The following is a 15,929-nucleotide window of genomic DNA, read 5'->3' on the forward strand; positions in this document are numbered from 1 at the left end:
TTGAGATGGCAACTCCGTCGCAAAACGATGTTGCTTACTTCATGCAAATGACCGGCGCACCCGAGTCCCTTGCACTCCAAAGGATAGAGGTAATTTCTTTTTTCTGTCATTATAATTATGATATTTTTCTTTTTTTCGTTTAACAACTTTGATTGATGCTATTAGGAATCGGGAGGAAACGTGAATGAAGCTGTTAATGCTCATTTCCGACAATATAATAATAGTACGTATTTATGATTTTTTTTATAAAATATATTTTTTTGTTTTTGAAATTTATCAAAAATTTTAAAAATATTCTTAAATTTTATTCTATTTTTTTATTTGCATTAAATATATTATTGGCAGTTAAATTTTCAAAAATTTTATAATTAATCTAATAAAAATATATGACAATTATCTCTAGTTTTTTTTGGTGACTCACTATCTCTAGTTTATTTGTTGATAATTATTTTTATAAAATTATTGCTGAATTTATCTTAAATTTTTTAAAAAATTAGCTACAGAAACATATTTAATGTAAATAAAAAATTTGTGAAATAAAATTAAAACAAAATAAAATTTAAATATATTTTTAAAACTTTTAACAAATTTCAAGAACAAAAATATATATTTTACTCTTAATTTTTTCTTTTTAAAGAATAGTTTGTTTCAAAATTTATTGTTATTTTAAAGAATAAATTTCGAAATATTACTCTCATGTTTATCTAATATTTTATTTTTTTGTGAATAATAATTCTTGATGCTAGCACCAATAATCAGAAATCGAGGTTGGTTAAGTTGGATGATGGCTCTGTTGCTCTCTGTTGCTAGAATGTTTAGACCGTCACTACTACTTAATAAAATTTATAAGAGAAGAGAACTTATTAGAGGTTCACCTAATGGGATTAATGGTGCTAGTGTTAGTAATTTACGTTCACCACAATATGCTGTTTCTACAAGTCAAAATGAAACCGAAAATTCGTCACGTGAAGCTCGTGATTATCATTACAATGACCATTATTCATCAGAGCCCAGTGTCTCACAGCATGTATCTGATAATGATGTTGATAATGATGTTGAGGAAGATATGATTCGAGCTGCAATTGAGGCTTCAATAAACACCAATGTTAATGTATGTATTTCCACAATATAAAGTTAATTTCTTTCTAATTTTTTTAGATGAGTTTTTGTTATTTTGCAATATGTTAAAATTCATATAGCAAAATGTTTTGTATAACAGAATATGCTAAATTTTAGTTTTTCATTAATTAGCATTTGACATAAATAAACTAATTTTTAGAAGCAGAACCATAAAAGGAAAAGAGGAGTATTAGGGCCAGCAACTTTTGTGATTTGTAGCCATCAAATAGTCATTAATGATGATTTTAATGGTGTGATATTTTATTCAATGACTCACTTTTTTTGCTAATTACATGCTGAACAGAATTTAAAAAAATTGCTGGTCCTAGACTTTTCCAAAAAAAAATTAGAGACATATATATATATATATATATATGGTTGAGTGTATAGTACATAGAATTATATATAGTGACTATATAAGTAATTTTAAAATTAAATCATATTTTTTTATATTTTAATAATATTTTTTTAAGATACAATATCCATCTTAGTATAGAGTATAGACACTACAACACACACTTATTTTATTTTTTTAAAGTTTTTCTCAAGTTTTCCATATTGAAACATTATTTTTTCAGGGTTCATTGGACGATGATGATTTGGCTGAAGCACTTTCTCTGTCCTTAAAGGTTATGATTTTTTTTTTTAATTTTTTATTTTTTACAATATATATTAATAGTTCTTATTTGTATTTTCAAATGATATTTGAATTTAGACTGCGGCTGAAGAAGAAGAAGAACGTGAATTTATAGTTAAAGAAATAATAAGCAAGATAGAGCAAAGCAAAGCAGCAACAGCAGAAGGATCAGACATGAATATCATACTGCCTCATGAATTTATATCACAAGAATAAGAGAGCGGAAAGAAAAAAATAAATAAATTTGTGTGATGTGAAATTTTTCAGGAATTAAGTTGTCAATTTACTTAAAAAAATACTATGAAGTTTTCATCTCAACTTAAATACAAATTAGTCAATATATTATACATAAATTAAGAAATAAATATACAGGAATGTATTTTTCTACATATATTTCGACAAAGTTTAGTTTTTATTTCGTAGAAAAAAAAAACAAAGATATACTATAGAGTATAGATAGAAAAATTTATTTGGTCATAGATAACAACAAGAATAACGATATTTTTACCATTTTTTTTCTATTTTGAGACAAATTTCTTTATACTTTCCGAAAAAAATAAAGACAAAAACTTAATCACAAAAATATTTAGAATAGAATAGGTATATAAATGGATTACATTGTGAGAAAAATAGAATAGATATATAGATGAATCACAGATGATAATGCGTTATAAAAAAAATAAAAAATGCTATTTGTACACTAAAATTAATTATTAAAATTAGCCATTAATATATTTGTGTATAAATACATGTGTGATTTAATTTATTTTTAACATCTATTTATATTCCAGCATATATTTTATACTGATAACTGACTTTAATAACTAATTTTAGTGTACATATGATATAAAATAGAGAGTGCAATACTTTTTAAAAAATGACTTTTATTTATTTTATATGATTAATTATTTTAATTATTGAATTTAATTATAATAAATAAATTGATTTTATTTTAATTTATATTAATTTTTTCGTCTTATGTATGTTGATTTATAATTATTAAGAGTATCATAACTCATACTTAATCATTTATTTGATTTGATCGATATAAATATAAAATATTTTCTTATACTTTTATAAAAAAGGACAAAAAGTTAATCACAAAAATATTTACAACGGTGAGATACAGGAGTTTTCTGTCAAATACATACAACACCATCAAATAATAAAATTTCAGAATATTATGATTGACGATAAGGAAAAAAAAAGATATGATGCTATTAATAAGATAGGCCGTATGTGGGGGGCACCAAACTAACCGTCCTCTGGACACTATCTCGTCTAATACTTTATTTGGTTTAAAAGAATTTGAAAAGAAAAAAAAATGAAAGAAAAGAAAATGAATGAAAAAAATAGTTTTTTATTGTTTGAATAAAGAAAAAAAATGAATGAAAAATGTAAAAATATATGTGAGGTTTACGTTAAGATTTTTTTTCTAAAATTGAGAAGAAAATTTAAATTGGAATAGAAAAATGGATAAAATTATAAATTTGTTATTATAACATTAGTATATTATAATTTATAAAGGGTATTAATATAATTTTATTTAGATATGATTTTTTTTCTTTTTATTTTTTCTTCCATCCAAATAAAAGAAAATTTTTTTTTACTTTCTTTTCTTTTATTTTTTTTTCTCATTTTTTTTCTACTCATTTTTTTTCCATCCATTTTTTATTTTGCATCCAAACAAAATATTAATCTCTACTCAAAATTAAAATTAGTAATAGATGTATTGTTATTCATTTGGCAAAATTCAACAACACTTAAGCTATTCAAGAAAACGACATGGAAAAATTAAATTTTCTTTTCTTTTTTTTGGTTCAAAGAAAAAGAATACTGAACTTTAATTTTAGATCAAACACTTTTTTTATTTCTTTTATTTTATATATATATATTTTTATTTTAAATTTTTTATTTTTAAATTATTTTAGATTTAAAATTATAAAATTAAAGCTAATTAAATTTTGACTAAATTAAAAAGATTAGGGTAATTTTTGTCCAATACAAAAAAAAAGAATATTTAAATTTTTTTATAAAATTAAATAAAAATATATTTTTTATTTTTATTAAAGTATAAGGATAGTTGGGTAAAAATATTGATACGAAATACATTTAAAAAAAATTACTGACGTAGAAAATAAATTTTAAGGTAAATGATATAATTAAATCAAATGGAGAACAAAATTACCTAATTTTACCAAATCAAAAAACGTCACCCAAAAGCCTTCTTATGTAATTCGAATTAGACAAAGTCGAACTAGCAAAAATTTTTGTAATTCAAAGTAATCCAATTCGAATTATGCATGGATGTAACCCTTACGTAGTTGGAATGAGCTTGATTCGAATTAGGCATGGATATGGTGTTAAGGGAGTTGGAATCAGAGCGATTCGACATGAAAGGACAGCTCTAGTAATTCGAATTTGTCTGTTACAAATTTTTATAGTACCCTTAACATTTTTTAAATTATTTTGCATGGAATAAAATTATTTTTTTGTGGATAAAATATTTTTTTTTAAACTACTATGCATTGAATAAAATATTTTTTTAGGAATACTATAAAATTTGGTAATATCCCAATAACCTAAATAAAGTAGATGATAAAAATATATATATTTTTTAATTTTTAAATTATTATTGCCTACGTCGAGTATTTTATTTAAAATTTGAGTATACGCATGTATTTACCTAAGTCATTAGGACATTACAAATTTGTATAGTACTCCCCTACCATCTTTTAAGCCATATTTTAAAGTTGTTTTACATGGAATAAAATATTTTTTGCGATATAATTTAAATAAATTTATTAAAAAAAATTAATAATTTAAAAATTAAAAAATATATATTTTATTTCATGCATTAAAAAAAACAAACAAAATATTTAATTATGAGACTTTTTCAAAATATTTATGAGCTATCAATTCGAATTCCATACAATACTCTTAAGTCTCATAATTAAATAGTTTGTGAACTCATTTTTTCTTTTTAAACGATTCTGTATGGAAGAAAATAATTTTTTTTAATTTTTATATTATTATTGATTATATAAAATATTTTATTTAAAAATTGAGTATATGCATGAATATTTATTTTTAAATTTAATTTTTTTAATTGCTTTGTATAAAATAAAATAATTTTTTTAATTTTTAAATTATTAATTATGCAGAAAAGTATTATATTTGAAATTTGAGTAAATATATTTTTTAATAAATTTATTTAAATTATACCATAAAAAAATATTTTATTCCATATAAAATAATTTTAAAAAATGTTAGGAGTACTATAAAAATTTGTAATGTAGCATGTACTCAAATTTTAAATAAAATATTTTACATAGTCAATAATAATTTAAAAATAAAAAAAATATATTTTTATCATCTACTTACTTAAGTCACTGGCATATTACAAAATTTTATAGTACTCCTAAAAAAATATTTTATTCCATACATAGTAATTTAAAAAAATATTTTATCCACAAAAAAATATTTTATACCATGCAAAATAATTTTAAAAAATGACTTAAAAAATGTTAGAAGTACTATAAAAATTTGTAACAGACTCATTCAAATAGGACGGTCCTTCCATGTATAATTCGAATGCTCTGGTTCAAACTACCTTAACACCATATCCATGCCTAATTCGAATCAAGCTGATTCAAACTACGTAAGGTCCATACATAATTCGAATTGGATTACTTCGAATTACAAAATTACTGCTAATTCGACTTTATCTAATTTAAATTACTATTCGTTTTCCTAATTCAAATTGAGCTCATTTGAATTACATAGAAAAATGATGATGAGTGATCCAAATAACATTTTTTGATTTAGTAGAATTAGATAATTTTATTCTCCATTTAGTTTAATTGTGTCATTTGTCCTAATATAATTATTTGTGTGCACTGGTGAAGTAGTGATACTTGCATATAAAAAATAGCAACATGCTCAGAAACTATATTAAAGCTTAGTTAGCTTTTAACGTGTAATAATAATATATATATATATATATATATATATATATATATATATATATCAGGTTAACGATTTTGAGTTGCAATGAAACAATATAGATTTTGGATGTTATTTTTTTTAATGTACAAATCTTTTGTTAGTTTATTCTTCTTGTTCCCATTAGTAAGACCAATTGAGTTAACATTCTTGTTTTGATTAAGGATTGTTATGTTAGAAAAGAAAAAAAAAAGTGCAAAAAGACACGAAGGCGATTGATAATATTTTCAAAAACACTCAAGTTTAATAGAATTCAGAATAACATGACAAATTAACCAATTGTTATTAGTTGTTTGTGTAAAGTTAATTTACAGACTGATTTAACAAAACAACTATTAAAATTATACTTTTAAAATTACTATTTATTCACAATTTTTTTAACAATTAGGATAATAATGCGACATAATTAAAACAAATTAAAGAACCCTATGGAACACAAAAAAAGAAGATGAACCTATTCATCATCTATCTCTGAAGTTGGAAATATGATGCTGCGGCACAATGGGCAAGAATGTGGCGACTGACAGTTGGCACAGCGTCGGAGCCAGTGGAGCAAGCAGCGATCATGAAAAACATGCGAGCAATTTGTACGAACAATCTCTACGCTTGAATCTTCATTACCATGGTCAAACTTCTCCAAACAAATGGCGCATTCAGCATCAGAATCTTGAACAACATTGTACGAGGTAACATGAAGGTTCACAACAATCTCCCGCGTGTTGGAGTCACACCTTCTTGCAGTTTCGACTATGTCAGGTAAAATTTGGTCAAATAGCTCAGGGGACACAGATAGTGAAGAAAATATTTCATGTAACAAGATTGTGTCTTCTCTGCTGAGGTCTGTGAGTGGAGTACCACTACATAGGATGTCTGAAGGAACCAAGATTGCTTCCGTGGCTGTAGTTGTCGTAGAAGAAGAGTGAACCTCAAGAGCTGGGTTTGAGCTTTCACTAATTTGGATCAATTTTTTGGTGCAATTGAAGATGATGGAGAAGCAATCACCGAAATCAAACTCTTGTGGTATGGATGGATCTTCAATGGGAGTGATTTGCAAAGAGGAAGAGGAGAATTCCATGGAAAAGTATTATAAGAAGTTATTGGGGGATTAGGGGAAGTTTAATAAATTCAAAGTACTAAAGTCCCAATAGAAAAGTTGGAAGAGGCATAAGAAAAAGAATGACACAATAAAATTATGTAAATGGTCTCACCAAAATATTTAAATAGAATCCTAACAAACTAAATAAAAGATAAGATAAAATAACTTAATTCAAATCTTTTAAAGATAAGATAATTAAATTGAAACTTGATTTATTTTAGGATAAATTATATTTATTTAGTGTAAATTAAATTTAATTAATTTGATTTATATTGAGTTACAAAGGAGACAATCATATAACAAAATTCAATTTAAGGCATCTACTTAATATCAATTTTTAATTTATTTATTCATATAATTTATCCAAAAATAAAAGTTGTCTTGTATGAGTATGAATATAGATTTTTCGTGCTGAATAGTTAAAATAGGTGTCCAGAATTAATTATATGTAAAAAATTAAAAATGAATAAAAATATTTTAATTTTAGATCAATGAAATTAAATGTACAAAATGATTCTTAACTAATGATTCTTTTTATTTACTTACTTTCTTTTTCATTTATAAATATACTAATAAATACTAAATAATAATACTTTTTCACTATAAATTTGATGATAAATCCTTTGTACTATAAAAAAATTTAGATGTGTAGTATTATTTTATATTATATTTTGATCAATTATATTTGTGTAGTATTGTTGTACTTTTTTTTGAAAGTAACTTAATTTTGAACTCCTTACCAAAAGTAATACAATGGTTGTACTAACTAACATGAGTTGCAATGTTGCATAATGGTTTTAATTCAAAAAAAAATTAGTTTTATTTTTAAAATTGTTGAACAACTAAATTTAGAATATTTTTAAACTATGTAATAAATTACATAAAATCATAAGGTTTTTTTCTAATTTTAGTAATCGGTTATTTGGCACTACATTAACTCCTAAATTCAAGCAACAAAATTCGGGTAATGTTTTGTTCAAAAAAATCTTAGAGAGAAGGGTTGTGCTGGGGTGTTGAAAAACATTTTTTTCAGCAGGTGCTGACATGTATTGGTAACATAAACAGAAAGACACGTATTTATATTGTTGGAACATGCACAGACAAAAATTAGGTGAAAGCAGAAAATTATCATAATGAAGTGAAAGATAGTGAAGTAATGCAGGAGTTGATAAATTGTGATTAATTAATGTTAATTTTGATAACAATTGGGTTGATTTTTTTTATTGTATTTCAGTCTCTTTTTGGTAACTTATACCAAATTGATAATGGGACCAATTCATCTATTTTTTCAGAAGATAATAATAATAATAATAATAATAATAATAATAATAATAATAATAATAATAATAATAATATAGCTTAAACAAAGAAAAAGAGAATCATGATATGAAGGAAGAGAAATGAATTTTTAATAATCATGGCAAACTCTCATTCTTGCCACATGCAGCATATTAAGCAAAAATTCAAATCCAATAACATTTAATTAAATAACTTGGATTACCAATAAATTTATTTAAACTATTAAATAAAAGAGAAAAAAAATTCAATACCATTGACATTAACATCAGATTCCATAATATATAAATGTCTTTATCGTTTTTAATAATAAAAATAAATACATTTTATTCTCTAAATAAAATAAAAAAATTAATACAACTAAAATAAATTCTTCGTAATTATCTATTATTAAGACGAAAAATATAATACTAAACCTGAAAAATATAATACTTAATTTATCATTAACATGAAAAATATAATAATGAAAATGAAAAATATCATATGTTATTTGTTATTTGTACTTTATCACAATCATTTTATTATTATTTATTACCAGCATAAAATAATTTAATATTAAACATGAAAAATTAAATATAAAAAGTATGAAAAATAATTTATACAGTAGCATAACAGATTTATTATTATTTATTATTAATATAAAAAGTATATAATATATTATTTATCTTTTGTACAGTATATTTTTTTTATAAAGCATTGGTATTTTAATAATCAAAATCCATCACTACACCAAAAAGTTCATATCTAAAAAGACACATTCAACTCAAATACATAATTATCACTAAGGCTTAACACTACTTAATTATCATAAGAGTAAAGTATCGTTTTTGTTTCCAACGTTTGGGGTAAGTCCTATTTGTGTCCCTAACGTTTAAATCGTCCTATTTGTATCCTTAACATTTATAAAAGTGATTCAATGTTATCCTACTATCAATTATACTAACAAATCAGATTATATTTTTCAATTATTCTTACTTGGATGTATTCATTCTCAATTAGGTCTCACTTGGATGTGGTCGATTTTAATATTATACCCACTATTTGTGTTTAGATTCAATTATGTCCCTAGAAAAGTGAATTATGTAAATGTTGTAGAAATTAGTTTCAACATTTGATAAGCTATTTTTCGGAGTAGATCATCGATTCTATCCCAGATATTTGTATTCTAACTTCAAGAAGAAATTTTTAAAACTCAAACTAAAGCGCTCATGATGTGTAATTGACGGCAGGATAACATTGAATCAATTTTATAAACGTTAGGATACAAATAGGACGATTTAAACGTTAGGGACACAAATAGGATTTACCCCAAACGTTGGGGACAAAAACGATACTTTACTCATTATCATAAAAAATGGTCAACCATTCTCTATAAACTATCACTTCACTCTCTATATGACAACAACACATTTTAATATCTGCTAAAAAAATGTCTTTCAACACCATAACATTGTCCAAAAAAAAAAAAAAAACATTAGACACTTGATTATTTTACCAAAATTCATTTTTTTCTTTTTTTTTTTATAGGATTTTCCAGGCACCCTTCTCTCCTAGTTCCTAGAACATTGTCATAGGAACAAAAAATTTTAACCACAAGAATACTAACACATGCATAGGAAAAAGAAAAACACATTATAGTGATAGTGGTATTAAAATTGCATAGACCCCTTCCAATTTTATTTTTATTTTTTATTTTAGGTGATGGGAAGAAGGATCCCTGCTGATAACATTTCATTGACAAAACCAATATATTAGTTTTTATTAAGCAACTTCATATCTTAATTTTTATTTTATTTTATTATTATTTATTTTCTAGTACTAATAAAAATGAATAATAGAAAAACAATACAAATTTTCAATTTTTACTTTTTAAAATTTGAAAGAATTCATTTTAGTTTGAAGTTTAAATTTAATGAATAAATAAATTTAAAAATTTTCTCACAACAACCATATCATTTTAGTATTTTTAGTTATTTAAAGTTTTGTTTCTATTTGAATAAACAATTCAATTGTTATTAAATTTTGTTTAATTTTTTTATTTAATTAAATACATTTTATCTTTTTGTATTTTTGTCCAATTGCTATAGTTTTATTTAGTGAATTATCAATTATTTTTGTTGCCTAATTTCTTATCTTAATTTACATTTAACTATAAGTATATTTTCGGTCACATATTAATATTATTATCCGTAAAAACTTTTAAACATTTTATTTAACTAAAGCACAATAAATATATTAAAAATTAAATCTGACATCTTTTTCAAACTTTTTAATTTAGTAATTTTAATATTATTTTTTTGGAGTATATAAAAGCTAAACTAGTTAAATATAAGAGAAAAGAAAAAATGAGTTATTGACTTTTTCTCGACAAATATTTAAATTTTTAACGATTTAAAATTTTTTTAAAATTTGGACATATTGATCTCTCTTTTACATGGGTCTGGCAGACCTAACAAAAAAATTAAATATATATAACACTTTACCACACAAAACTTTACACCTAGGATGTAAAACAGAAGTGACGAGGTATTACGACCTCTAAAATAAAATGTGTACATAAAATAGCAGAAGGATTATAATATGCTAGGAGTATTGAAGAATGGAGGGAATAAAAATTGCGAAATAAAAAGCGCAACGCTCTGCAAATGGAATAACTTGCGTGTGAAGAAAACTATAACTATCAAACATAAGATTATAAAAGTAGAAATAGAGCGCCAAAGATACAAAATAACAAGCTCCTAACTCAGCCCGCGAAATCAAGACTGGTCGAAGAATATTTATACCCAAAACCCAAATGTACATAAACAAAATCCTGTCTCTCTATAAACCTCTAAGAGGATCAAAAGAACAAATTAAGCGGAGAGAGAAAGAGAGCTAAATATATACATATGCATCATTATACAACAAAATAACCCAGTAACTACCTCGCCTCAGGGGTCCAGATGCCTAACGAGATGTCTCTCAACCTGTATCTGAAAAACAACAACATAGTATGGAATGAGAACCGGAGGTTCTCAGTATGATAAAGGTGCCACACACATAATATATAAGGTAGCGTTTGTTTTTGGAGACAGTACACAAAGACATGGACATTAAATAATTAAAACGTGTTTGGTAGCAGAGACATAGACAGTGGACATATTGTCTCTGGAATAGTTTTTTTAATTTTTGTATCCACTCTTTTATGAGGGACAATGATGGACACGGGAATTAACAAAGTGGACACAGATTTTTTAATGAAAATTCTTTCCCATTTTATCCCTACATATTATTATTATTCCATTGTTGCCCTTTTTAAATCATATCATAAGCCCTAATTTTATGTGTTGTGGAGCAGCCTTCTCCTCCCAGGTAATCTTCCCCATGCTCTCTATTTCGTCTCTCCTTCTTCCTTCTCGTTTTTGGATTCTTTTTTCGTCTCACTTCCCAGGTCTAGCTCTCTGTCTCTTCTCTTTCTCTTCTTGCTCTCTGTCCCTTTCTTCTTCTCCTTATTTCTCTTCTTTTTTCGGTGTTCTGTGGTTTAGTACTTCATCTTATTCTTCTTTTTTTTTCTTTGTTTCTTTTTCTTCTTCTTTACTGCGTGCTTCTCCTCTTCATTTTTTTGCTCAACTAATTTAACTACAACATTTCAGAAGCAAATTATTTATTAGAGTTTGTAACAACTTTTGAAATTCACGTGTTCTTCTCTTTCTCAGTCACGCAGGTATATAACTCTGCCTTTCCTTTTTGCTTCTTATTTTCGTTTGCATTTTTTTACTTTAAATTATTGGGTTCTTCTGGCTTCTTTTATTTTTATTTGTTTATATTGTTTGTGATTTGAAAATGTAAAAATTAAATATGAACATGAGAAATTGTCTTTCTGGTGTCAAAATTGTTAATTTATACAATCCTACTGTGAATGAATGATTGAACATATATATTTTGTTCAGAATGGAATAAGAAAAGGAAAAAAATATATTGAAGTCTTCTTATTTATTTGAATGCAAAAATAAAATAATTAATTTTAGTTATGTTGTTATTTTTATTCTTATTGATTATTTTTAGTATTTATGTTATTTTATAATAAATTATGATTTATATTTTTTATCTGTTGTTAGGGAAGAATGGAACCATTGGACCAATCTGAACAATTTAGACGATTTCCTTTTTTTTTTTATTTTATGATTCAGATTGAACTTGAGACAGCCACAATATTAGTTTTGATGTTAGCATTTTTTTATTTGAAAAATAGGAGAAGGAGACATTTGTTGATTAGGAATAGAGAAATTAATACTAATCCCTTGAGACGAAATGTGTTAAGCCGCATCATAGGAGGAGGCGATAGGAATTGTATTTGGGAATTAAGGATGAGCGTAGATGCATTAGGAAGATTATGTGAGTTACTTAAAGTTCAGGGTGGATTAAGCGATGAATGTCATATAAATATACCTGAGCAAGTGATTATATTTTTAATAATTTTAGCTCATCATAAAAAGAATCGCACACTCCAAGTTAGATTTTATAGGTCAGGAGAAACAATAAGTAAGTATTTTAATAAAGTTTTGTCGTCGGTATTACGTGTCCAAAGCCTGTTGTTTGCAAAGCCTGTTCCTGTTTCGGATGACTGCATAGATCCCCGATGGAAGTGGTTCAAGGTACGTCTAATGAAGAAATGCGGTTGTGGTTTTGTATTATATATGGTTTGGTATAGAGATAGTTTTGAACCTTCAATTTCTTTGCTTTAGAATTGTCTAGGAGCATTAGATGGAACATATATAGATGTGACTGTCTCTGAAGAAGATAAATCAAGATACAGAACAAGAAAAGGTAAAATATCAACCAACGTCCTAGGCGTATGCAATCAAGATATGAATTTTGTGTACGTACTTAGTGGATGGGAAGGATCCGCATCGGATTCAAGAGTCCTTAGAGACGCAATTTCACGTCGTAATAACCTCAAGATACCAATTAGTATGTAATAGTTAAATTTTAGGTAACAAAAACACTTCAAAATTTTTAATTCATACAATTTTCTTAATCCTCATAACGTGTCTCTTTTAATTTATAGGGAATTATTATTTAGTGGATGCTGGTTATACTAATTGCAAGGGGTTTCTAGTATCATATAGGCATACTCGATACCACGTACAAGAATGGGCCTATGATAGAAATGCGCCTAGAAACTTTCGAGAATATTTTAACAAGAAGCACTCTTCAGCTAGGAACATTATTGAGCGTTGTTTTGGTTTATTGAAGAAGAGATGGGCAATTTTGAGGAGTCCTTGTTTCTACCAAATCAAGACACAAAATAGAATAATTATTGCTTGTTGTTTATTACAAAATTTTATTCGGCTTAATATGGACTCCGATCCTGAGGAGGACATGTCACTTGAGAATGAGCAAGTGCTTATTGGAGAGGAGCATGGTGATAACCAAGATGGCGACGATGAAATTATTGACAGTGTAGAGGGCAGCAATGAATGGACTGTTTGGCGAGACAACTTAGCACATGAAATGTACAATGAGTGGATGCATAGCCAAATTAATTAGTTGGTTTATTTCTTGTATGTGTATTTTATTTGAATTATTATGATAGTTTGTTGTGTTGGATTTTGTATTGTATTGATACATTATAAAAATAATCTCATGATATGCTTATGATATGCTTTTGTGATGTATTGATACATTATATGTGTATTTTATTTGAATTATTATGTGTATTTTATTTAAATATATTGTAATGATACATTATAAAGATAATGTCATGATATCCTTAGGATGTTCAATTGAATTTTGATTCAGTTAATATAAATTGTAGGGACAAAAGGACAGACATGTTTGGACTGATGAAGAAACAGAGGTATTTGTTGGTTTTATGGAGGAGCTTGTCATTGAAGGAAGAATAGCTGATGCAGGTCAATTTAGGCTCGGATCTTTTGAGAAACTTGCTGCAAAAATGAATGAGAGGTTTCCAGGTGGTGGTTTTCAAATAACTCATTGCAAAAACAAGGTTAAGACGTTGAAAGAGAAATATCAATTTGCTGCTAACATGGCAGCCTGTAGCGGTTTTGGATGGGATGATGTAAAGCAATGTGTGGTTGTGGACAACAAAGAGATCCTAACTGCTTATATAAAGGTTGGTTTACAAGTTTGATTTTGTTGAATTAATTTTACTTTACTTGATAGTCAGTCCTTCTTTGTTGATCTTTTATTTTTTATTTTTTCTAGAAACAAGGAGTAAGGTTGTATACTTCAGGAAAGCCTTTTCCCCTTTATACGCGCTTAGAAAAAATATTTTGTAAGGAAAGAGCAAATAGGGATGCTGCTGTATGCGGCAATGACGCTGAAGAAGAAGTGCAAATGAATGGATATGAAGAAATGGACAAAGAAGATACGGATATCTTTAACTCAAACCATGATTACAGTGAATCTTTACTCCAACAATCAAAATCTGTGGCTTCATCTTCTGGGAAGAAACAAGGAAAGAAGCCTTCCTCATTTAAAGCGGCAAAGGATACCAAGATGATGAAAGAGTTAACTGACACATTGAAATATGTGTTCGATCAATAGGGAAAGCGTTTGGATGCTTTTGCCCAAGCTATGGTAAACACTCGTGAGGAAAAAAAGGCTGGTGATATACTTAGCGAACTTGAATTCACTGATGATGAAGTTATTTCTATTGCACTCAAGTTCTCCACAAATCCTCAACTAGAAAAAATGTTTTGGTCATTGGAAAATAGTCAGAAAGTCGGATTTATTAGAGCTATATTGCATACTTAGAATTAGAGTTAATCTCTTTTAGAGTTATCATTTCATTTTGTGCAGATTTAGGTTCAAACATGCATAATTTTGTTGATGTTAGTGCATAATTAGTTTTAAGTATTGGTTTTATTATGTTACTGCAGAAACTTGTTCAAAATGGGTGCTTAATTAATTTTATGTTTTTTTTCTTCAATTTGTAAATGTTTCTTTTGTTTATGTTCAATTAGAATTTTTAGTCTATTGTGCAAAATATAACTTTATTTATGTTAAGCATGTGCAAAAGTACTCACTAGAAATGATGAAATGACAAATGTTACGATGGATAACCGGAGATTATTGGGCTGGACTCGCTGGGTTGGCCCAATCGTCTATGGAAGGAAGCCTTCGAGCGGATTCGCGTCTTTAGGGCCTCCGTCCGACTTGTGAATACGAGTGAATGGGGGTGGTACCTGCAAAGACACTCCGATGCCTAAGTCAGCAAGGGCGTGAGCAGGTCTAGAGAGTATTGGGACTTAGAGATACCTGAGGAGTGTCAGTGTATTTATAGCGGTGAGCCAATAACCACCGTTGAAGTAGTTCCACCTTTTAAGGTGGATAACTGTCCCTTTATCTTAGGAAAGTTGGGATATGGCTCCTGGAAGTTGGTTGAGAGATCTTAGGGGCAGTTACTCATTTGAGTGAGTGTTTATCTGCCAGCTAATCTTCGTTCCCGACTTCTTTAGAGCAAGTCGTAGTGAGAACCGACTTCTTTAGGGGAAGGTCGGTGTGGGGTGAGGCTCAATCCTTTGGACTGGGTCTTTTCGTTTGGATCTGGGCCTTAGTGTTGGGCCAGTGTATGAACAACAATAATAAAGTCACATGAGGAGAGTAGCACACAGAAATATCTAGCTCTCTCATGTACCAATAAATAAAATATAAATTGCTACTGTCTTGATCGAATATTAAACAACAGAAAAGAAATTAAAAAAGCAAAAGGGTTTGATATTGGAGTAGTTGTCATCATCAAACTTGAACTGCAACTCTTCCATTTGAAGT

At 27.0% G+C, this 15,929-nt stretch overlaps 3 protein-coding genes across 3 annotated transcripts; 2 read left to right on the forward strand and 1 right to left on the reverse strand.

Moving 5' to 3' along the window:
* The first annotated feature begins 739 nt into the window (after positions 1 to 739).
* On the forward strand, positions 740 to 1,972 carry LOC110269168 (uncharacterized). The gene is made up of 3 exons (XM_021116837.2): positions 740 to 1,111; positions 1,698 to 1,748; positions 1,835 to 1,972. The coding sequence occupies exons 1-3, from the start codon at positions 740 to 742 to the stop codon at positions 1,970 to 1,972; spliced, it is 561 nt and encodes a 186-aa protein (XP_020972496.2).
* Positions 1,973 to 6,215: 4,243 nt separating this feature from the next.
* Positions 6,216 to 6,836, reverse strand: LOC107626804 (E3 ubiquitin-protein ligase RHA2B-like). Its single transcript, XM_016329702.1, has one exon. It carries the CDS (start codon positions 6,834 to 6,836, stop codon positions 6,216 to 6,218), a length of 621 nt encoding a protein of 206 aa, XP_016185188.1.
* A 7,171-nt stretch (positions 6,837 to 14,007) lies between these two features.
* LOC148573020 (uncharacterized) lies at positions 14,008 to 14,702 on the forward strand. The gene is made up of 2 exons (XM_088504717.1): positions 14,008 to 14,268; positions 14,361 to 14,702. Exons 1-2 carry the CDS (start codon positions 14,008 to 14,010, stop codon positions 14,700 to 14,702), a joined length of 603 nt encoding a protein of 200 aa, XP_088360843.1.
* The last annotated feature ends 1,227 nt before the right edge of the window (positions 14,703 to 15,929 follow it).

This window comes from Arachis ipaensis, chromosome B2 (assembly GCF_059453495.1).
Source record: "Arachis ipaensis isolate K30076 ecotype BB chromosome B2, ASM5945349v1, whole genome shotgun sequence".
Lineage (NCBI taxonomy): Eukaryota > Viridiplantae > Streptophyta > Magnoliopsida > Fabales > Fabaceae > Arachis > Arachis ipaensis.

What these genes read in the sequence shown, in the direction of transcription:
- LOC107626804 (XM_016329702.1), bottom strand. Translation starts at nt 6,836, where the DNA reads ATGGAATTCTCCTCTTCCTCTTTGCAAATCACTCCCATTGAAGATCCA.
- LOC110269168 (XM_021116837.2), top strand. Translation starts at nt 740, where the DNA reads ATGCTAGCACCAATAATCAGAAATCGAGGTTGGTTAAGTTGGATGATG. An exon ending in CAATAAACACCAATGTTAAT is followed by an intron (nt 1,112 to 1,697) that starts GTATGTATTTCC and finishes TTATTTTTTCAG; the next exon opens with GGTTCATTGGACGATGATGA. An exon ending in CACTTTCTCTGTCCTTAAAG is followed by an intron (nt 1,749 to 1,834) that starts GTTATGATTTTT and finishes ATTTGAATTTAG; the next exon opens with ACTGCGGCTGAAGAAGAAGA.
- LOC148573020 (XM_088504717.1), top strand. Translation starts at nt 14,008, where the DNA reads ATGGAGGAGCTTGTCATTGAAGGAAGAATAGCTGATGCAGGTCAATTT. An exon ending in TCCTAACTGCTTATATAAAG is followed by an intron (nt 14,269 to 14,360) that starts GTTGGTTTACAA and finishes TATTTTTTCTAG; the next exon opens with AAACAAGGAGTAAGGTTGTA.